Below are 15,469 nucleotides of genomic sequence, written 5' to 3' on the forward strand. Positions count from 1 at the left end.
GAGAGACGGGGACTTGGGTGGGAGTTTTATACACAAAGCTGTCAACTGAGAAGAGTTAGAATAAGACGGAGCAAGAAAGAGTTTGATGTTCAAAATAGAAGTTACTTTTAATGTTTACGCTGACATACATTTAGAAATGTACAATTCTGACACTGAAGTTGCATATTTCTCACATTCTCTAAATATGGAAATACAGTACCTTAGAATATAACAAACCACAAAGACGAATTAAATTTGAGTTTTGTACAACAGTTTTAGAGGGAGGGAAAAAATCCTTTCATTGGGACTCCTTTCATCTGAAACAAATTTCTCACATCGTCTTCTTGCGCAGGGACATAGAAATGTAGTTATAAACAAGTGTAGAAATTGAATTTACAGTGTCATATTTAAGTTTAAATAGTTCAAACAAACACACAGACACAGAGGACTATTGCTGGTGGGTGGGGTCACTGGGAGGCTGCTGTGCTGATTGGTCCGTGCATTGGAAACGATAACGCAGGAAGTGCACCCTGGGCTTCATGTGGAAGTCAGCAGGTATCCTCCAGTTCCACATCTTCTGCACCTTCAGGAGCATCAGACAATATCAGAGAACTCAGGGAGGCTCGGCTGGTAGGGTGGTAGAGGTAGAAGTCTACACAGATATCACATTTGACATTTTATTCATTTGGAGGAAGCTTTTCTCCAAAGCGACATAGATCTACGTGTAGAGAACATCAAGAATCAGTAGCAGAAAATACAGAATCCCTGGAAGAAGCCCTTCCTGACTGCTAGGTCACAAGAAGAACCATGGAAGAAGGACTCCCTTGAGCTGCTATCAGTAAACGCATCAATCACAATCTACCACATTTTTTGTATAAAACCTTTCCTGTATGAAACCTACGGGACTTCCTGTATAGAGTCTACGGAACTTCCTGTTTGAACAGGTGACCTTAGCTTACCTCAGACAGTGTACATGTTCCTGTATATAGCAGGACTGTGTGCAACAATGTTTTGCACTGTGTAGCAGGACTGTATATGTAACTGTGTAGCAGGGCTGTGCGTGTAGCAGGACTGTATATGTAACTGTGTAGCAGGGCTGTGTGTGTAGCAGGACTGTATATGTAACTGTGTAGCAGGGCTGTGTGTGTAGCAGGACTGTAAAGGTAACTGTGTAGCAGGGCTGTGTGTGTAGCAGGACTGTATATGTAACTGTGTGTAGCAGGGCTGTGTGTGTAGCAGGACTGTATATGTAACTGTGTAGCAGGCCTGGGTGTGTAGCAGGACTGTATGTAGCATTGTGTAGGTGAAGACGCCTACCTTCAGGACCCTGACCAGATGTGTTGTACTGTTCAGCTGCTGGAACTGGAGAGAACAAACAAAACCGAGAGAAGAGAAGAACCCTTGAGCATCTGTTCCCCGAGGAACCACCTCTGTTTCCCGAGGAACCACCTGCAGCCTCACCAGCCCGCTCCCAGAGCCGTCTGGTAGGTGTGTGGGTGTGTGAATGTGTGGGTGTAAGTGCACGTGTGTGAATGGGTGTGTGTAAGTGAACGTGTGTGAGTGTTTATTGTTGACTAACTAGGACTCTCATGAAGCTTACCAGCCAGCTGTGACTGTTCTGTTCCGGCAGGCTGACCTGAGTGAAACAGACACATGATGTTAACACACAAACACACGTACACACACATAGACACCCCCTTACAAACCTCATCACAAACACAGGAAAACTTGATACTACTAACTCCTTTCTAACGACCCCATCACAAATAGGACAACTTGATAATGCCACGACCTAGCCACCCAGTCTGTCCTGACACACACTGCTCTCTGCAACTATGGGCCTGGTCTGGAGGACACTCACTGGAACCACGGGCAGCTTGTGGGTCCGCTGTTCCTGCAACAGAAAACAGAGAGGGACTCTCAGAGAGCTGCCGACAATCTGAACAGAAGTGAACAGACCAGAGTTAGGGTCAGTAGTGAACAGACCAGAGTTAGGGTCAGTAGTGAACAGACCAGATTTAGGGTCAGTAGTAAACAGACCAGAGTTAGGGTCAGTAGTGAACAGAACAGGGTTAGGGTCAGTAGTGAACAGACCAGAGTTAGGGTCAGTAGTGAACAGAACAGGGTTAGGGTCAGTAGTGAACAGACCAGAGTTAGGATCAGTAGTGAACAGAACAGGGTTAGGGTCAGTAGTGAACAGACCAGAGTTAGGATCAGTAGTGAACAGAACAGGGTTAGGGTCAGTAGTGAACAGACCAGAGTTAGGGTCAGTAGTGAACAGAACAGGGTTAGGGTCAGTAGTGAACAGACCAGAGTTAGGATCAGTAGTGAACAGAACAGGGTTAGGGTCAGTAGTGAACAGACCAGAGTTAGGATCAGTAGTGAACAGACCAGATTTAGGGTCAGTAGTGAACAGACCAGAGTTAGGGTCAGTAGTGAACAGACCAGAGTTAGGGTCAGTAGTGAACAGACCAGAGTTAGGGTCAGTAGTGAACAGACCAGAGTTAGGGTCAGTAGTGAACAGACCAGAGTTAGGGTCAGTAGTGAACAGACCAGAGTTAGGGTCAGTAGTGAACAGACCAGAGTTAGGAACAGTAGTGAACAGACCAGAGTTAGGGTCAAGAGTGAACAGAACAGGGTTAGGGTCAGTAGTGAACAGAACAGGGTCTGTAGTCAGCACCTTTGTCTGTTGCCATGTCTGTTGTTGTGTCTGTTGTCGTGCCTGTTGCCATGTCTGTTGCCGTATCCGTTGCCGTGCCTGTTGCCATGTCTGTTGCCGTGTCTGTTGCTGTGTAAGTGCCTACAGCATCAGTCTGGGGAAAAGTGTTGCTCGGAACCCCTGTAACTGTGACATCACAGGCCATCACAATAATATAATCTTAAGATAATGTATTCAATGGTTATGGTTATGTATTCATAGAGGGCCACATGTTCTACTCACCTGATGACTCTGTGTGGTCGACAACAATGTGAAAATCTCCAGCTCCTACAAGTCACAAAGTGCAAGTCCCATATTTTAGTCATTATCAAAGTTCTTATCACAGTACCATCACAGTCATTATCACAGACTCATTGTAGTCATCATCACAGGCCCACAGACCCCATCAATCATTATAAGAATATCCAGCAATCATTATCAATTGTGATACTGCAATCATCATGTAATGAATCGTAATCATTACAATACCCATCAGGTAAGTCACAATCCCAGTCAGTATTACAGTTATGATTATAGTCATTATCACAGTCATAAACCAAGTCACTATTACGGTCATTCTGACTCTCTTTATTAGCAGGTGTACCTGTGACGTTATGTCCTAATCCAAACTCGGATTCTGTGGAGATGAAAAAAAAAAAGACCATTGAACAGATTCCCAAGCAAACGTACTATTCAACCATCAAGACCTGACTGACCTGTGAAGTTCAGAAGTCCACTGGTCACTGTGACATCATCAGCCCCTGGGACAAACACTGGAGACGTTAGATTGGTGGAAACGGGTGCAGAGGGATGGTCAAATAGGGATCGGGCGGGGGGTGGTGGAGGGGGTGGGGGAGGTGGGGGGGGGGTGGAGGGTGGAACTGGGTAGTGAGGAGGGAAGCAGGGAGAGGGGGAAGAGCTGAACCAACCTGGAGCGTCCGAGGCAGTAGAACTGTGGACGTCTGCCAGCACTAACACATGGGGGGGAGAGGGGGGGGGGGGGGCAGGGTGGACGAAGGTAAGAGACGAAACAAAGAGAGAGAGTGCGGAACAGAAGATTAAAACGAGTTTTGACGCAAACTCTTGTGACCATGCGACGCCAAAGAAGGTTTAGACGCTTCGCGACGTGGGGAGGCTGGAAAGGGTTAGGGCTGTGACTCTGTCATAGAGGTGTGGAGGAGAAGAGAGGCAAGGCCTATACCTGGGGCAGGCGTGGGGGCGTGGACATCGTCCACACCATCTACCAGGACAGTGGCTAACGTGAAGAAACGGGAGTTAGCCAACATCAACAGACAGTTACGACCGAGTAGACTGGAAAGTGAGCCGGGATGATATTAATCTATCCCTTTAGCTTTTATCACTAGAATAACGCTATACCCATCCCCTGGTGCTCGTGCATAATCTGGTGTGACACCGTGTTTGTGTTCCTAGCTGGAGATACTGTGCTCTCTACCTGGAAATCCTGTCTGGATATCCAGTCTAAATATCTAATCTAGAGATTTTGTCAAGCGTTCCTGTCTGGAGTACTAGCCTAGAGATCCTGTCTGGAGGTACTAGTCCAGAGATCCTGTCTGGAGTACTAGCCAAGAGATCCTGTCTGGAGTACTAGTCTAGAGATCCTGTCTGGAGTACTAGTCTAGAGATCCTGTCTGGAGTACTAGTCTAGAGAACCTGTCTGGAGTACTAGTCTAGAGATCCTGTCTGGAGTACTAGTCTAGAGATCCTGTCTGGAGTACTAGTCTAGAGATCCTGTCTGGAGTACTAGTCTAGAGGTTCTGTCTGGAAATCCATTCCTACCTGCGATAGTCCCCATGATGTGGATATGATCATCAACATGGTGGTCTCCTAGGAACCAGATATAAGTAATATTTCCACATTGTGCCACTAATGCGGGATATAATGCTTTAGTGCTGTCACTAATGTAGCATACTGTACGTCGCTAAAGGGCAGTCACTAAAGTAGGAAGTGTGATAGAGCTGTCACTAATGCAGAATGTTCCGTACCTCCATGGGTGTCTATAACCAGACTCTGTCGACCATTCCCTGCAACATACAAATATCCCCGTGAAAACATGCTATTCATTTCAATCCACCGGTTTTAATGCAGATATGAAATGTACAGCAATGGCATAGGATCTTTGGCCCACATTTAACTCATAACTTACCATTAGAATCAGCTGAGTCTGTGCTGGAGACATCTGGACAGACAGGGGGAATGTGTTTATAACTGGTGCTGGGTGGAGGAATTGTTCTGATGTTTGTTGTGGTATCCTACATGTGTGTATGATCTTACCTGGGTAATCTATGTGTAAATGATCTGGAAGTGATATCACAGATGCTGCGTCTGTAGACCAAAACTGAGGGTGAGGTTGTTATAAACGTCCTGGCTGTGAACATTCAGTAGCAGAAACGGTTCCCAGGAGCCAGATACTGGGGCGTTTTTAGACTTACCTGGAGCATCCATGTGGCCAGCGTAATCTCCCATGCCTGTAGGAATGCATGATGACAACACACTTTTACATCACGTCAGTGACGCGTAGAGCCAAACGACTGTAGTCCACAGTCTTTGCTAGTGCACTAGTGTGTCAACTATCCTGCCTTAACCTCATCTCTCCTGCCTCGACTTTAACTAGCCTGCCTAGATCTCAATTAGTCTTCGATGACCTCAACAAGCCTGTGTTGCGGTTTCCACAATACCACTGAACTAGCTAAAAAAGGTCAGCTTTCATGCCAGGTCCCACTGACCTGTGTCTGCTGCTGGAGGGTCGTCTGAGCCGGAGACAGCATGGTCGGGGGAGGAGCCTGGAGAGGGGTGGTCAGATTGAATTAAATACGATTTCAGAACTGTGGGTTACAAATATTCTGAGGGGTTATTGAGCAAAAACATATATGTCAGTTTATATTTATCACCCTACATCATGTTTGTTGTGTGCACTCCAGGGAACTCTTCATATATAATATTTAAGAGATACCGTAACCCTAATATTTCAGTTTAATATAATAACATTGTACTGGTAGGATGATTGGTACCTAATGTGATACTGGTACCTAGTTGGATAACTGGTACCCAGTAGGATAACAGATACCTATTAGGATAACTGGTACCTGGTGGGATTACTGGTACCTGGCAGAAGAACTGGCACCTGGTAATTAATGAGCTAGAACAACAGCATTCAGTACCTGGATGGGCATCTGGATATGGGCTGCTACTGGACAGCAGATCCAGATCTGCCTCAATGTGAATGTCTGGACCAAAGGGATCAACTCCACCTACAAACACAGCCATGACCACAGCCATAAGCACAACCATAAACACAACCGTGACCACAACACGCCTTTAGAGGAGATATTGAGATGAACTCACCCATCAACCCAATGAGGAAGTCATGACTGGATTCATCTATGATGCCTGGGGAAGAGCATGAGCTGAGTGACGCGATCATGGACACAGAACGGATCGTACCGGAACTGGAAAAACAATAGCACCCTCACCTGGACACTCACCTGTATAGTCCAGGTGAGAATCGGTACCAAGCGGCTCAAGAGCACCTGGACAAAAGAACCAACACAAAACGTTTACAGGTGTCATAAATAATCAAATGATTTCATCCAGCTTTTATCCAAAGCAACAGGGATTTGAACCTGCAACCTTTACATCTGCAGTGTTATACCCTACCACGAAGCTATACGGGGCAGTCTGTCTCATGCTGTCAACGGAATTAGTGATCATCTTTTCTCTCGTATGAGACTAGACCTACCTGCTGTGGAGTCTGTATGAGCGGTTCCATCAGTGAACGGGTCCGTGCCTAAGGCTGAGATACAAGCAGTTGGACTTCAGAAAAACACTGCTGCCTCCCTGATCCCGACCTGGGTTTCCAAGGTTTCCAATCTTCTGCCCTGCTCCTCTCCTCCTCGCTTCCTTCTGTCTTCTCTTTTTCCTCCCCTCTACCTCCCGCCCTCTTCCTTCCTTCCTTCCTTCCTCCTCTCCTCCTCCCGCCCTCTCTTCCTCCTCTCCTCTTCCTCCACTCCTCCTCTTCTTCTCCCCCTGCCCTCCTCTCCTCTTCATCCTCGCTTCCCTTCTTCCTGCCTTCTCCCCCCAGCCCCATGCCCTCATCCTCCATCCTGTCATACCCTGCTTCCTGTTTGCTCACCTGAATGACCATTCTCAAGGGCTCCATTCAGCAGCTTGTGACCATTACCTGAGAAAGAAAGTGATCCCATGAAATCCATTGGCTGTTACTAAGGAGTCATCAATAATGGATGGATGATAGATCTCACCAGTCACATTACAACCAACAGCTCACAGAAAAGGTAGAATGGAGCTGTAATTCGATAAATGTTAGCGATTGTTGAATGATTCGAAAATGTGGGGGTATTTGTTGTCTGCAGTGTTACCGTTGAACTCCATCTCAGGTGCCTCTGAACCTGAAGAAACAGCAAAAAAGCGTACATCATTTATGCAATTTAAGCAATTTAGTCATGTCATATCATGGCATGACTCAGGTACCTTGACAGGGGCATTGTGCATCTGCTTTACTGTGTCCAGTGTATAGCAACAGCAGCTGCAGGGGGTGGGTTACAGGTGGGTTAGAGGTGGGTGAGGGTTAGGGGTGAGTAAGTGAGTGAGTGAGTGAGGGGTGTGTGGGTTAGGGGTGAGTGAGTGAGGGGTGGGTTAGGGGTGGGTTAGGGTTAGGGGTGAGTAAGTGAGTGAGTGAGTGAGGGGTGTGTGGGTTAGGGGTGAGTGAGTGAGGGGTGGGTTAGGGGTGGGTTAGGGTTAGGGGTGAGTAAGTGAGTGAGTGAGTGAGGGGTGTGTGGGTTAGGGGTGAGTGAGGGGTGGGTTAGGGGTGGGTTAGGGTTAGGGGTGAGTAAGTGAGTGAGTGAGTGAGGGGTGTGTGGGTTAGGGGTGAGTGAGGGGTGGGTTAGGGGTGGGTTAGGGTTAGGGGTGAGTAAGTGAGTGAGTGAGTGAGGGGTGTGTGGGTTAGGGGTGAGTGAGGGGTGGGTTAAGGGTGGGTTAGGGTTAGGAGAGAGTGAGATGTGGAGGTGGGTGTGGAGTTCCGTGGTCTCGTACCGTGAGACGTGGTGTCAGCGTGTCCTCCCTCTGTTCCTAAGGACACAGTCATGTAGAATCAGACCTGGCCTCTGTGCTATGTAGCAGTAGGAAAGACATGCTAAAACCATGTTCTGCTGGGTTAGGGCTAGCCCCATACAGGGTTGGGGTTGGGGTTTAGGGTTGGTCCTGACGGGCATGGCTCTTACCTGGAGCCTGCAGCTGAGATGAAGAACTGCCATGTCCCTCGGCACCTACTGATGACATCATGACACACAACCTCACAACAGTTCTACAAAACACAACCTCAACAAGTTCACCCTGGTTTCTGGAGATGCTGCCCTCTGGTGTGTGCTGACAGAATGCAGCACACTTGAATGTGCAGGGTTTTGGTTATAATATGGTTTGCTGGTTTAGAGGGTTCGGGTCAGAAGACAATGCATGGGGTGACATGTGAACAAGGTGGTGTAAGGTCATCGGGAGCACAGTTTGGTCACATGTACAAAGAGGTATGGTCTACATGACGGTGGATCAGTGATTAGTGGAGGTACATAGACCGCTGGGTGTCGTGGTGCAGGGGTGTGGAACAGAACTGGTACCAGACATGGAGTACAAGGAGGACCCTGGCTGTCCTGGTGCACCAACAGACTCTGAAATCACACAAACACTCATCTGAAAGGAGGAGCATCTGAAAGGAGGAGCAGGAGGGGAGGAGGGAGGGAAAGATGATGGGGGAGGAGCAGGAGGAGGTGAGCAGAGGAACAGGAGGAGGAGGAGGTGAAGAGGAGGAGATGGGTGGGTCTGGCTGAAGCGTTACCTTGGGAAAAAGAGGATGCATCATGGAGACTTCCGTCACCAGGAGGGCCCTCCTCCACCCCTCCTGAATCCAAAGAGTGAGTCAGATTCATGACTCAGGAGTCAGAGCGCACATGAACAAGACACTGAGCATGTTTACGTGCACATTCATCATCCAATGTTATTCGGATTCAATTTGGTTGCAAAAAAGTTTGAATTTGGCCTGGATAGTTGCCCTGAGATTTAAAGGCACATTCATAATATTTAGGAATGCTGCTTTCTTAAGATCAACGTTGTATGATAAATTACATGTCTATGGCACTTTACGGTACAAGGTACTGAACATGTTGAGTACAGTATGGTATACTTTAGTTAGTGTGCGGTTCTTACCGTTGATCCCTTGTGACGTGGAGGTGCTGCTGGAAGCTACGACAGAGAACACATCATGAGGTCTCACTCAAGCACACTGACATCGCAGGGATACACGGGGGGGGGGGGGGACAGGGGGGACACGACCCCCCCATCCTGGGAAAAATATGATTTGCCCCCCCCAATGAATCACTGTAAACATAACTATGTGATTTCTATAATATTAATCATACGCAATGAAAGCGCTTCGCTGATTATGGACACAATGGTGCTTTTTTACTGGGCTATGTGTTACAGCAGTCATTTGGAATCCCCCTCAGGAATTGCTCTTGAGAAAATGTCATAGAATTGTCCCACCCCAAGTTCATAGCAGATTTTTGCCACTGATCGCAGGGAGCACATGCTGCACCTGGTTTAGACTCACATCCAGAGCCAGCAGAGAGGCTAGCACATCCATGCTGCTGGTCACCTGAGGGAAGTATTCTAACAGGTGTTCTGGTTATACTGGAGTGTAGGTGTATGGGTGTACATGTATCTAGGTATATACTGTACAGGTGTGTAGCACTGTAAGTATATCGGTCTGCAGGCGTACAGTTGTGCAGGTGGTCAATGGTATAGCCTAGTTCTATCCTGGCTTTCTTCCTGTGGTGGGGTAGCGTGGCTGCACCAGAGAGTGAAGGCCTCCCAGCCCTCTGTGGACCAGGACCACTCTAAGGGGTTCCCCACTTGCCATTCTGCTCATCAGGGCCACAGTGAACACAGACTGAGCCGACAGGGCTCAGGGGAGAGAAGAGATGTGTGGATGGACAGGTGTGGAGGTGTGCAGGTGTGTGTGTGTGTGAGTGGAGTTGTATATGTGTACAGGCGTATGCTTGAGAGAGTTACCGTTAAGAGCCTGGCCCTGGGCGGAGGAGTCCGGCAGAGCACTGACGCCTGGAAGGAAACGGCTTTTAGTTTGAGGTCATCTTGGACCGTACACATTAACATACTACCCCACCCTCCCTCTACACACACACACATTCACACATACCCCCCCCCACCCCCCCGTAAAACACATTTATTTACACCCCACACACACACACATACCCACAAACACAGAGATGCACACACAGCCCCCCCTCTGTTCTGGCGTAAACCAATCAGATGTGCTCTGGGGTAAACCAGTCAGATCCGTCCTGGCGTAAACCAAATCAGACGTGCTCTGGTGTAAACCAATCTGATCGGCTCGGGTGTAAATCAATCAGATGAGCTCTGGTGTAAAGCAGCGAGCGATCTCCTGGCGGAGAGGGGATTAGGGTCATCTTACCCAGGCCCTTTGATGCTGTGCTCGTCTGCGATGCAGCTCCTGCAGGGGAGACGAGAGTCTTCTGAGATTGATCTATAAAGCCCTTCATTCAGCCCGCTGGAGGGAAGATTAGGCCTACTTCCATACCTGCACACCCATGTCACTGGGAGAGCAGTGAGGCTTTTGGTTTTACCAACAAACGGACTTTATGCAGAGGGGTTCTACTTCAGAGATTGGTTCGTTTGGTTTTATGAAATACCATTTAATGTTTATGTCCGTCTTAAGCGGTTTGTCTTTGAAACCCGTTACTGTTACGTCATTCAAGACATTCAAGTCGAATTAGAACATGCGTGCTCGTCATTTAACTTTAAAGATCTATCCTTCAGACATTTCAGTTTGGCCTCTGACCCCAATCACTCACAGAGTCATCTGTTTAGACTGACAGATTTAAACACAAGGTCATTGCTGTTCTCTTCATTGGTGGTATGTTGTTAACCTCTCACCCATGTGCTTATCCTGACTCTTGGAGTCATCATCATCTGAAAAGAAAAGGACATTAATAAACGAAATAAATAGATTTGTGTCCATATTGCTTTAGTCTGATGTTCCATTCCACTGTGAACAGGTTAGGATTAGGCATTCTATTCCAAGTGATATTAAAAAGGTCTAATTTGACGATACTGCAGGTCTCCTACTATGATAATGTTAGAAGCAGGTCTAGTAGGACCCACAGCACCATCATACTAGACCTGCAGCATTATCATACTAGACGTACAGAATCATCATACTAGACCTGCAGGAATGATCAGTAATGCTGCAGGTCTAGTATGAAAATGCCAGGTGTCACATCTTCTGTGTGTGTTCACCTGTTCTGTTTGGCCTCGCCCCCTTCAGGTGTGTCTCGTCGGCTCGTTAGTAGGGTATTTAGTCAGTTGGGTTATGTGTCCTGTGCCAGTTCGTCTTGTGTGTCTCTACCTAGCGTTCCTGTGTACCTGTTCTGTTCCTGCCTTGTGCTCTGATCTCCCGTGCTTCGACCTCGATTAGACTCGACGACGACTACTCTACCTGATACCGGATTGTACCTTCACCGCCAGCCTGTGTACCGACCACCTGCCTGTACCTGACTTCTCTCTGCCTTAAATAAACCCTATTGTTCTTGGAAGCCACCTCCTGTGTCTGCATCTGGGTCTACCTCTGTGCGTGAGCCGTTACACCAGGAGCAGATAGAAAATGTCAGTCCTACTGGTCTAGTTAGCTAATGCTACACAAATAACTAGATATTGCTGTGGAGTAGGTCTAGTGTGGGTATGTGGCAGATCTAGTATGATAAAGCTGCAGATCTAGTATGATCTAGTTTGGTAAGGAGGCAAGTCTAGTACAGTCTAGAAGCAGGTCTAGTAACAAAATGCTAGGATCAGGTCTAGTAAGCTATTGTTAGGGGAAAGTCGAGGAAGGAAATGTTAAGAACAAGTCTACAATGGTGACACTTCAAGTATAGTATGTTATTGCTGCAAGTCTAGTATGGTAATGCTACAGGCCTAGTTTGGGAATGATAAAAGTCTAGTATGATAATGCTAGGAGCAGTCGGGTAATGCTGCAGGTCTAGTATGTTGATGCAGTAGGTTTAGTAAAGCAATACTGGGAGCAGGTCTAGAATGATCAAACTACTGGTCTAAGTAGTAAGACGTGGCTAGGAGTAGGTTTAGTATGATAATTCTACAGGTATTGTATGATAATGCTGGGAACAGATCTAGTATGGTAATGCTACATGTCTAGTATTTTAATACTACAGGTCAAGTAAGGTAAGGCTAGGAGCAGGTCTAGTATGGTAAAGTTACAGGTATAGTGTGATAATGCTAAGAGCAGGTTTAGTATGGTAAAGTTACAGGTATAGTATGATAATGCTAGGAGCAGGTTTAGTATGGTAAAGTTACAGGTATAGTATGATAATGCTAGGAGCAGGTTTAGTATGGTAAAGTTACAGGTATAGTATGATAATGCTGCAGGTCTAGAATGGCAATGCTCAGGTCTAGTTTAGTAATACTAGGAGCAGGTCAATGATAAATTGTCTAAGACGTAGTAAGAGCGATTTAGCAACATAACCTGACCCTAACTCAACAAAAGTACCTTGCTATTTTAGAGTATGTTATTGTGTCATGTCACTACTATTTTAGAGTGACGTTAAAACAATACCATGTTAATGAAGCCAAGTTAGAGTGATATTAGAACTGTGCCTATTTAGGATGCATCTATCTAAACGTTTATGGCTGTGAACTTAGCGTGAGGACACGTCCCTCTCCCCAGCCTCTCTATCTCAGTCCCTCCATCCCATGCTGCCCACCATCCCTCCCCTTCCCCCGCCCTTCCGTCTCCTACCCTCCTCCTCCTCGGAGAGCTCCTCTTCTCCCTCCTCTGTTTCCACCTCCGTGTCCTCGTGTTCTATCTCTGGACAGAGAAGTCAGGGTTACCCGTGAATCAACGGCATCACAGTGAACTCAAAATGAACCCACGAGGTTTGGGGAAAGTTCCTACCGTCCACTGGGGCTGTGAAAGCTGTTACTACCAGAAAGACAACCACTGACGCAATTAAAAGATTTCTGTGGATAAGAAATAATACCTCAGAATCCATTATAACAAACATAATCGTTGTTATTACTATGACAGTTCACAATGACTACTTATTAACTACGGTTAATAAGTTGCTATTGTTGCGTGTCACTTAAATGCTCCTGTGGGTTATTAAAAAGTACAATACGAGGACACAAAATGAATCATGTCCAGGGGTTTAACTCTATCCTCCTGTCTCCACAGAATGTTAGCATAATCAGCATTACAACATTTAGATCATCTTTTCAGACTTCAGATGAAGACTAGATCCTTTAGCCCTAACAGTCAGCAGATGTCTAGACACCCAACAGTCTATCTTCACCACCACACCTGTAAACATCTCAATAATCTGATCCACTCTGGATCACCCCAAATTACAACACTAACAATAAACAGCAGAAACCAGCTCCATGGAAACTGCTTATTGAGGAGACAGCCCTCCACAACAGTAGCTCTGCAGTGTTAACTTACCGTGACAGCATGTTGTAAAGGTCTATGTGGGGGACCGAAACACAGACATCAAGCAGCTAACACACAGGCGTCCTTATGCTTCAGTGGGCATGGCTATAAATTTTATACTCTCTCAACCCCCCATATTGGGAGGGGGCAGGACCAGCCCTAACCCAGCCCCTGCAGCTTCAGACCCTGACAGGACCAGCCCTAACCCAGCCCCTGCAGCTTCAGACCCTGACAGGACCAGCCCTAACCCAGCCCCTGCAGCTTCAGACCCTGACAGGACCAGCCTTAACCCAGCCCCTGCAGCTTCAGACCCTGACAGGACCAGCCTTAACCCAGCCCCTGCAGCTTCAGACCCTGACAGGACCAGCCCTAACCCAGCCCCTGCAGCTTCAGACCCTGACAGGACCAGCCTTAACCCAGCCCCTGCAGCTTCAGACCCTGACCGGACCAGCCCTAACCCAGCCCCTGCAGCTTCAGACCCTGACAGGTCCAGCCCCAACCAGACCAGGGCCAGACCAGGGCCAGACCAGGACCAGACCAGGACCGACACCAGGATCGGCACCAGGACCAGACCAGGACCCAGACCAGAATCCAAGCCAGCTCTGGAACCAATTCTAGCACCATTATCAGCCAATATACAACCGTAACCTCAGCACCTGGTCAAAACCCAGCTCCAACCCTACCACCAGCCCATAAAACAATCCTAACCCTACCACCAGCCCGGGACCCTCCTAGAATACCAGGCTTAGTCTCACTCCCGAGACCCACGCCTTGTTCCAGCCTTCAACCCGGGTCCAGTCGTAGACCCAAATCGAATTCCAGCCTTCAGCCCCAGCCTCACCCTCACTACGTAGTCTCTTACAAGACAGTGCTACTACACAATCTCAAACATGACATGAAGAAACTGTTACAACTACCATGTAGAGCAGCCATCCCACTGGTCCACCACATAGAGAACCCCTCCCTCTCACCCTGGTCTACCATAGAGCAGCAACCCTTCCCCTGGTCCACCCTATAGAGCAGCCCTCCCCCTCCCCACGATCTACCTTATAGAGCAACTTTCACCCTCACCCTGGTCTACCTTATAGAGCAACCTTCACCCTGGTCTACCAGTGGAGGGCACAGCCAGCCTGCTAAAAACATCAAAACAATACCTGCATTCTGCTCTTTTTTCCTCCATACTGACAGACAGAGAGACTGACAGACAAACATGCTGGTGGACTCTGATGCTGTTTTGAAAGATATCACTTCCTCTATAGCCTGAAGGACAGAGGGACAAATAGAAAAGCAGGCCAAAATGCCCAGTAGCAGGCAGGGAGACAGGCAGAGAGGCAGAGAGATAGATGGGTAGAGTGGCATACAGGCCGATAGGGTGGTAGGCCGAAAAACTGGTAGGCAGGCAGTCAGACAGAGTACCAGGCAGGCAAGCAGGTAGAGTGGCTGACAGACAGACAGACAGACAGAGAGGCAGACAGGTAGAGAGGTAGAGAGGCAGGCAGGCAGCCAGGTAAGTAGCGTGGCAGGTAGACAGACAGGCAGGCTGATAAAGTGAAAGACGGGCAGACAGACAGGTAGAGGAGCCAGAGAGACATCTAGACAGGCAGGCAGGCAGGCATAAAATCAAACTAAACTAGAATTAAAACAGTGCATTCCTGCCCTGCTTGCCAGGTCACCTCAGCAGTCTGTTTTACAGTGTTACACTGTAATGAATACCCGCAGATGCTCAGACTTATTGGTGAACTAAATGAATCCTGATGAGAGCAGTGGAGATCTTCCATAAAACAAGAAATTACTGTGCCATCAAACAGACTGTTACTGTTGTCCCTTGAAACACAACACCTGTCTACCGAACATTCACTTTTACTCTGGAGGACATTCACCTTCCTTACCTCAGGTGAACATGTTCTAACGCCTCAGAACACTCACCTTCCGTAACTCTGTAGAACACTTACATTTCTCAATTCTGGAGAACATGCACCTTCCTTTACTCAAGAGAACGCTCACCTTCATACAGTACAGTCACAGTACAGTACTACCCTCAGTGTGTTCGTTACAGTACAGTACTACCCAGCAACATGTAGTCAGATGTTTACGTGTGTTTCACTCGTAGGGATGAGGACATTTGGGCCCTTTCTCTCACAGATCACAATAACAGCGTTGACACACAGGCACGTGTCGGAGAATAAGGTTAGAGGACATATAGAAAGGCCTTATTATGTGTCATGGAGCCT

General features: G+C 47.5%; 1 protein-coding gene and 1 long non-coding RNA gene across 2 annotated transcripts; both read right to left on the reverse strand.

Moving 5' to 3' along the window:
- Positions 1-81: 81 nt before the first annotated feature.
- si:ch211-80h18.1 (uncharacterized protein LOC555593 homolog) lies at positions 82-9,864 on the reverse strand. Its single transcript, XM_047050666.1, has 28 exons — positions 9,773-9,864; positions 8,909-8,944; positions 8,541-8,603; positions 8,323-8,373; positions 7,933-7,980; positions 7,745-7,780; positions 7,072-7,101; positions 6,828-6,875; positions 6,435-6,488; positions 6,181-6,225; positions 6,041-6,085; positions 5,857-5,946; positions 5,422-5,478; positions 5,128-5,163; positions 4,970-5,020; positions 4,842-4,874; positions 4,681-4,719; positions 4,475-4,522; positions 3,879-3,932; positions 3,607-3,648; positions 3,394-3,438; positions 3,282-3,314; positions 2,921-2,965; positions 2,660-2,824; positions 1,841-1,873; positions 1,580-1,615; positions 1,297-1,341; positions 82-562 (listed from the first exon to the last, which is right to left on the reverse strand). The coding sequence occupies exons 4-28, from the start codon at positions 8,327-8,329 to the stop codon at positions 528-530; spliced, it is 1,200 nt and encodes a 399-aa protein (XP_046906622.1). The 5' UTR covers positions 8,330-8,373; positions 8,541-8,603; positions 8,909-8,944; positions 9,773-9,864; the 3' UTR covers positions 82-527.
- Positions 9,865-10,192: 328 nt separating this feature from the next.
- Positions 10,193-13,675, reverse strand: LOC124488147. The gene is made up of 5 exons (XR_006958602.1): positions 13,251-13,675; positions 12,705-12,769; positions 12,549-12,617; positions 10,676-10,711; positions 10,193-10,232 (listed from the first exon to the last, which is right to left on the reverse strand). It is a non-coding gene; the product is annotated as an uncharacterized LOC124488147 (long non-coding RNA).
- Positions 13,676-15,469: the final 1,794 nt, after the last annotated feature.

Source organism: Hypomesus transpacificus, unplaced genomic scaffold, assembly GCF_021917145.1.
Source record: "Hypomesus transpacificus isolate Combined female unplaced genomic scaffold, fHypTra1 scaffold_124, whole genome shotgun sequence".
Lineage (NCBI taxonomy): Eukaryota > Metazoa > Chordata > Actinopteri > Osmeriformes > Osmeridae > Hypomesus > Hypomesus transpacificus.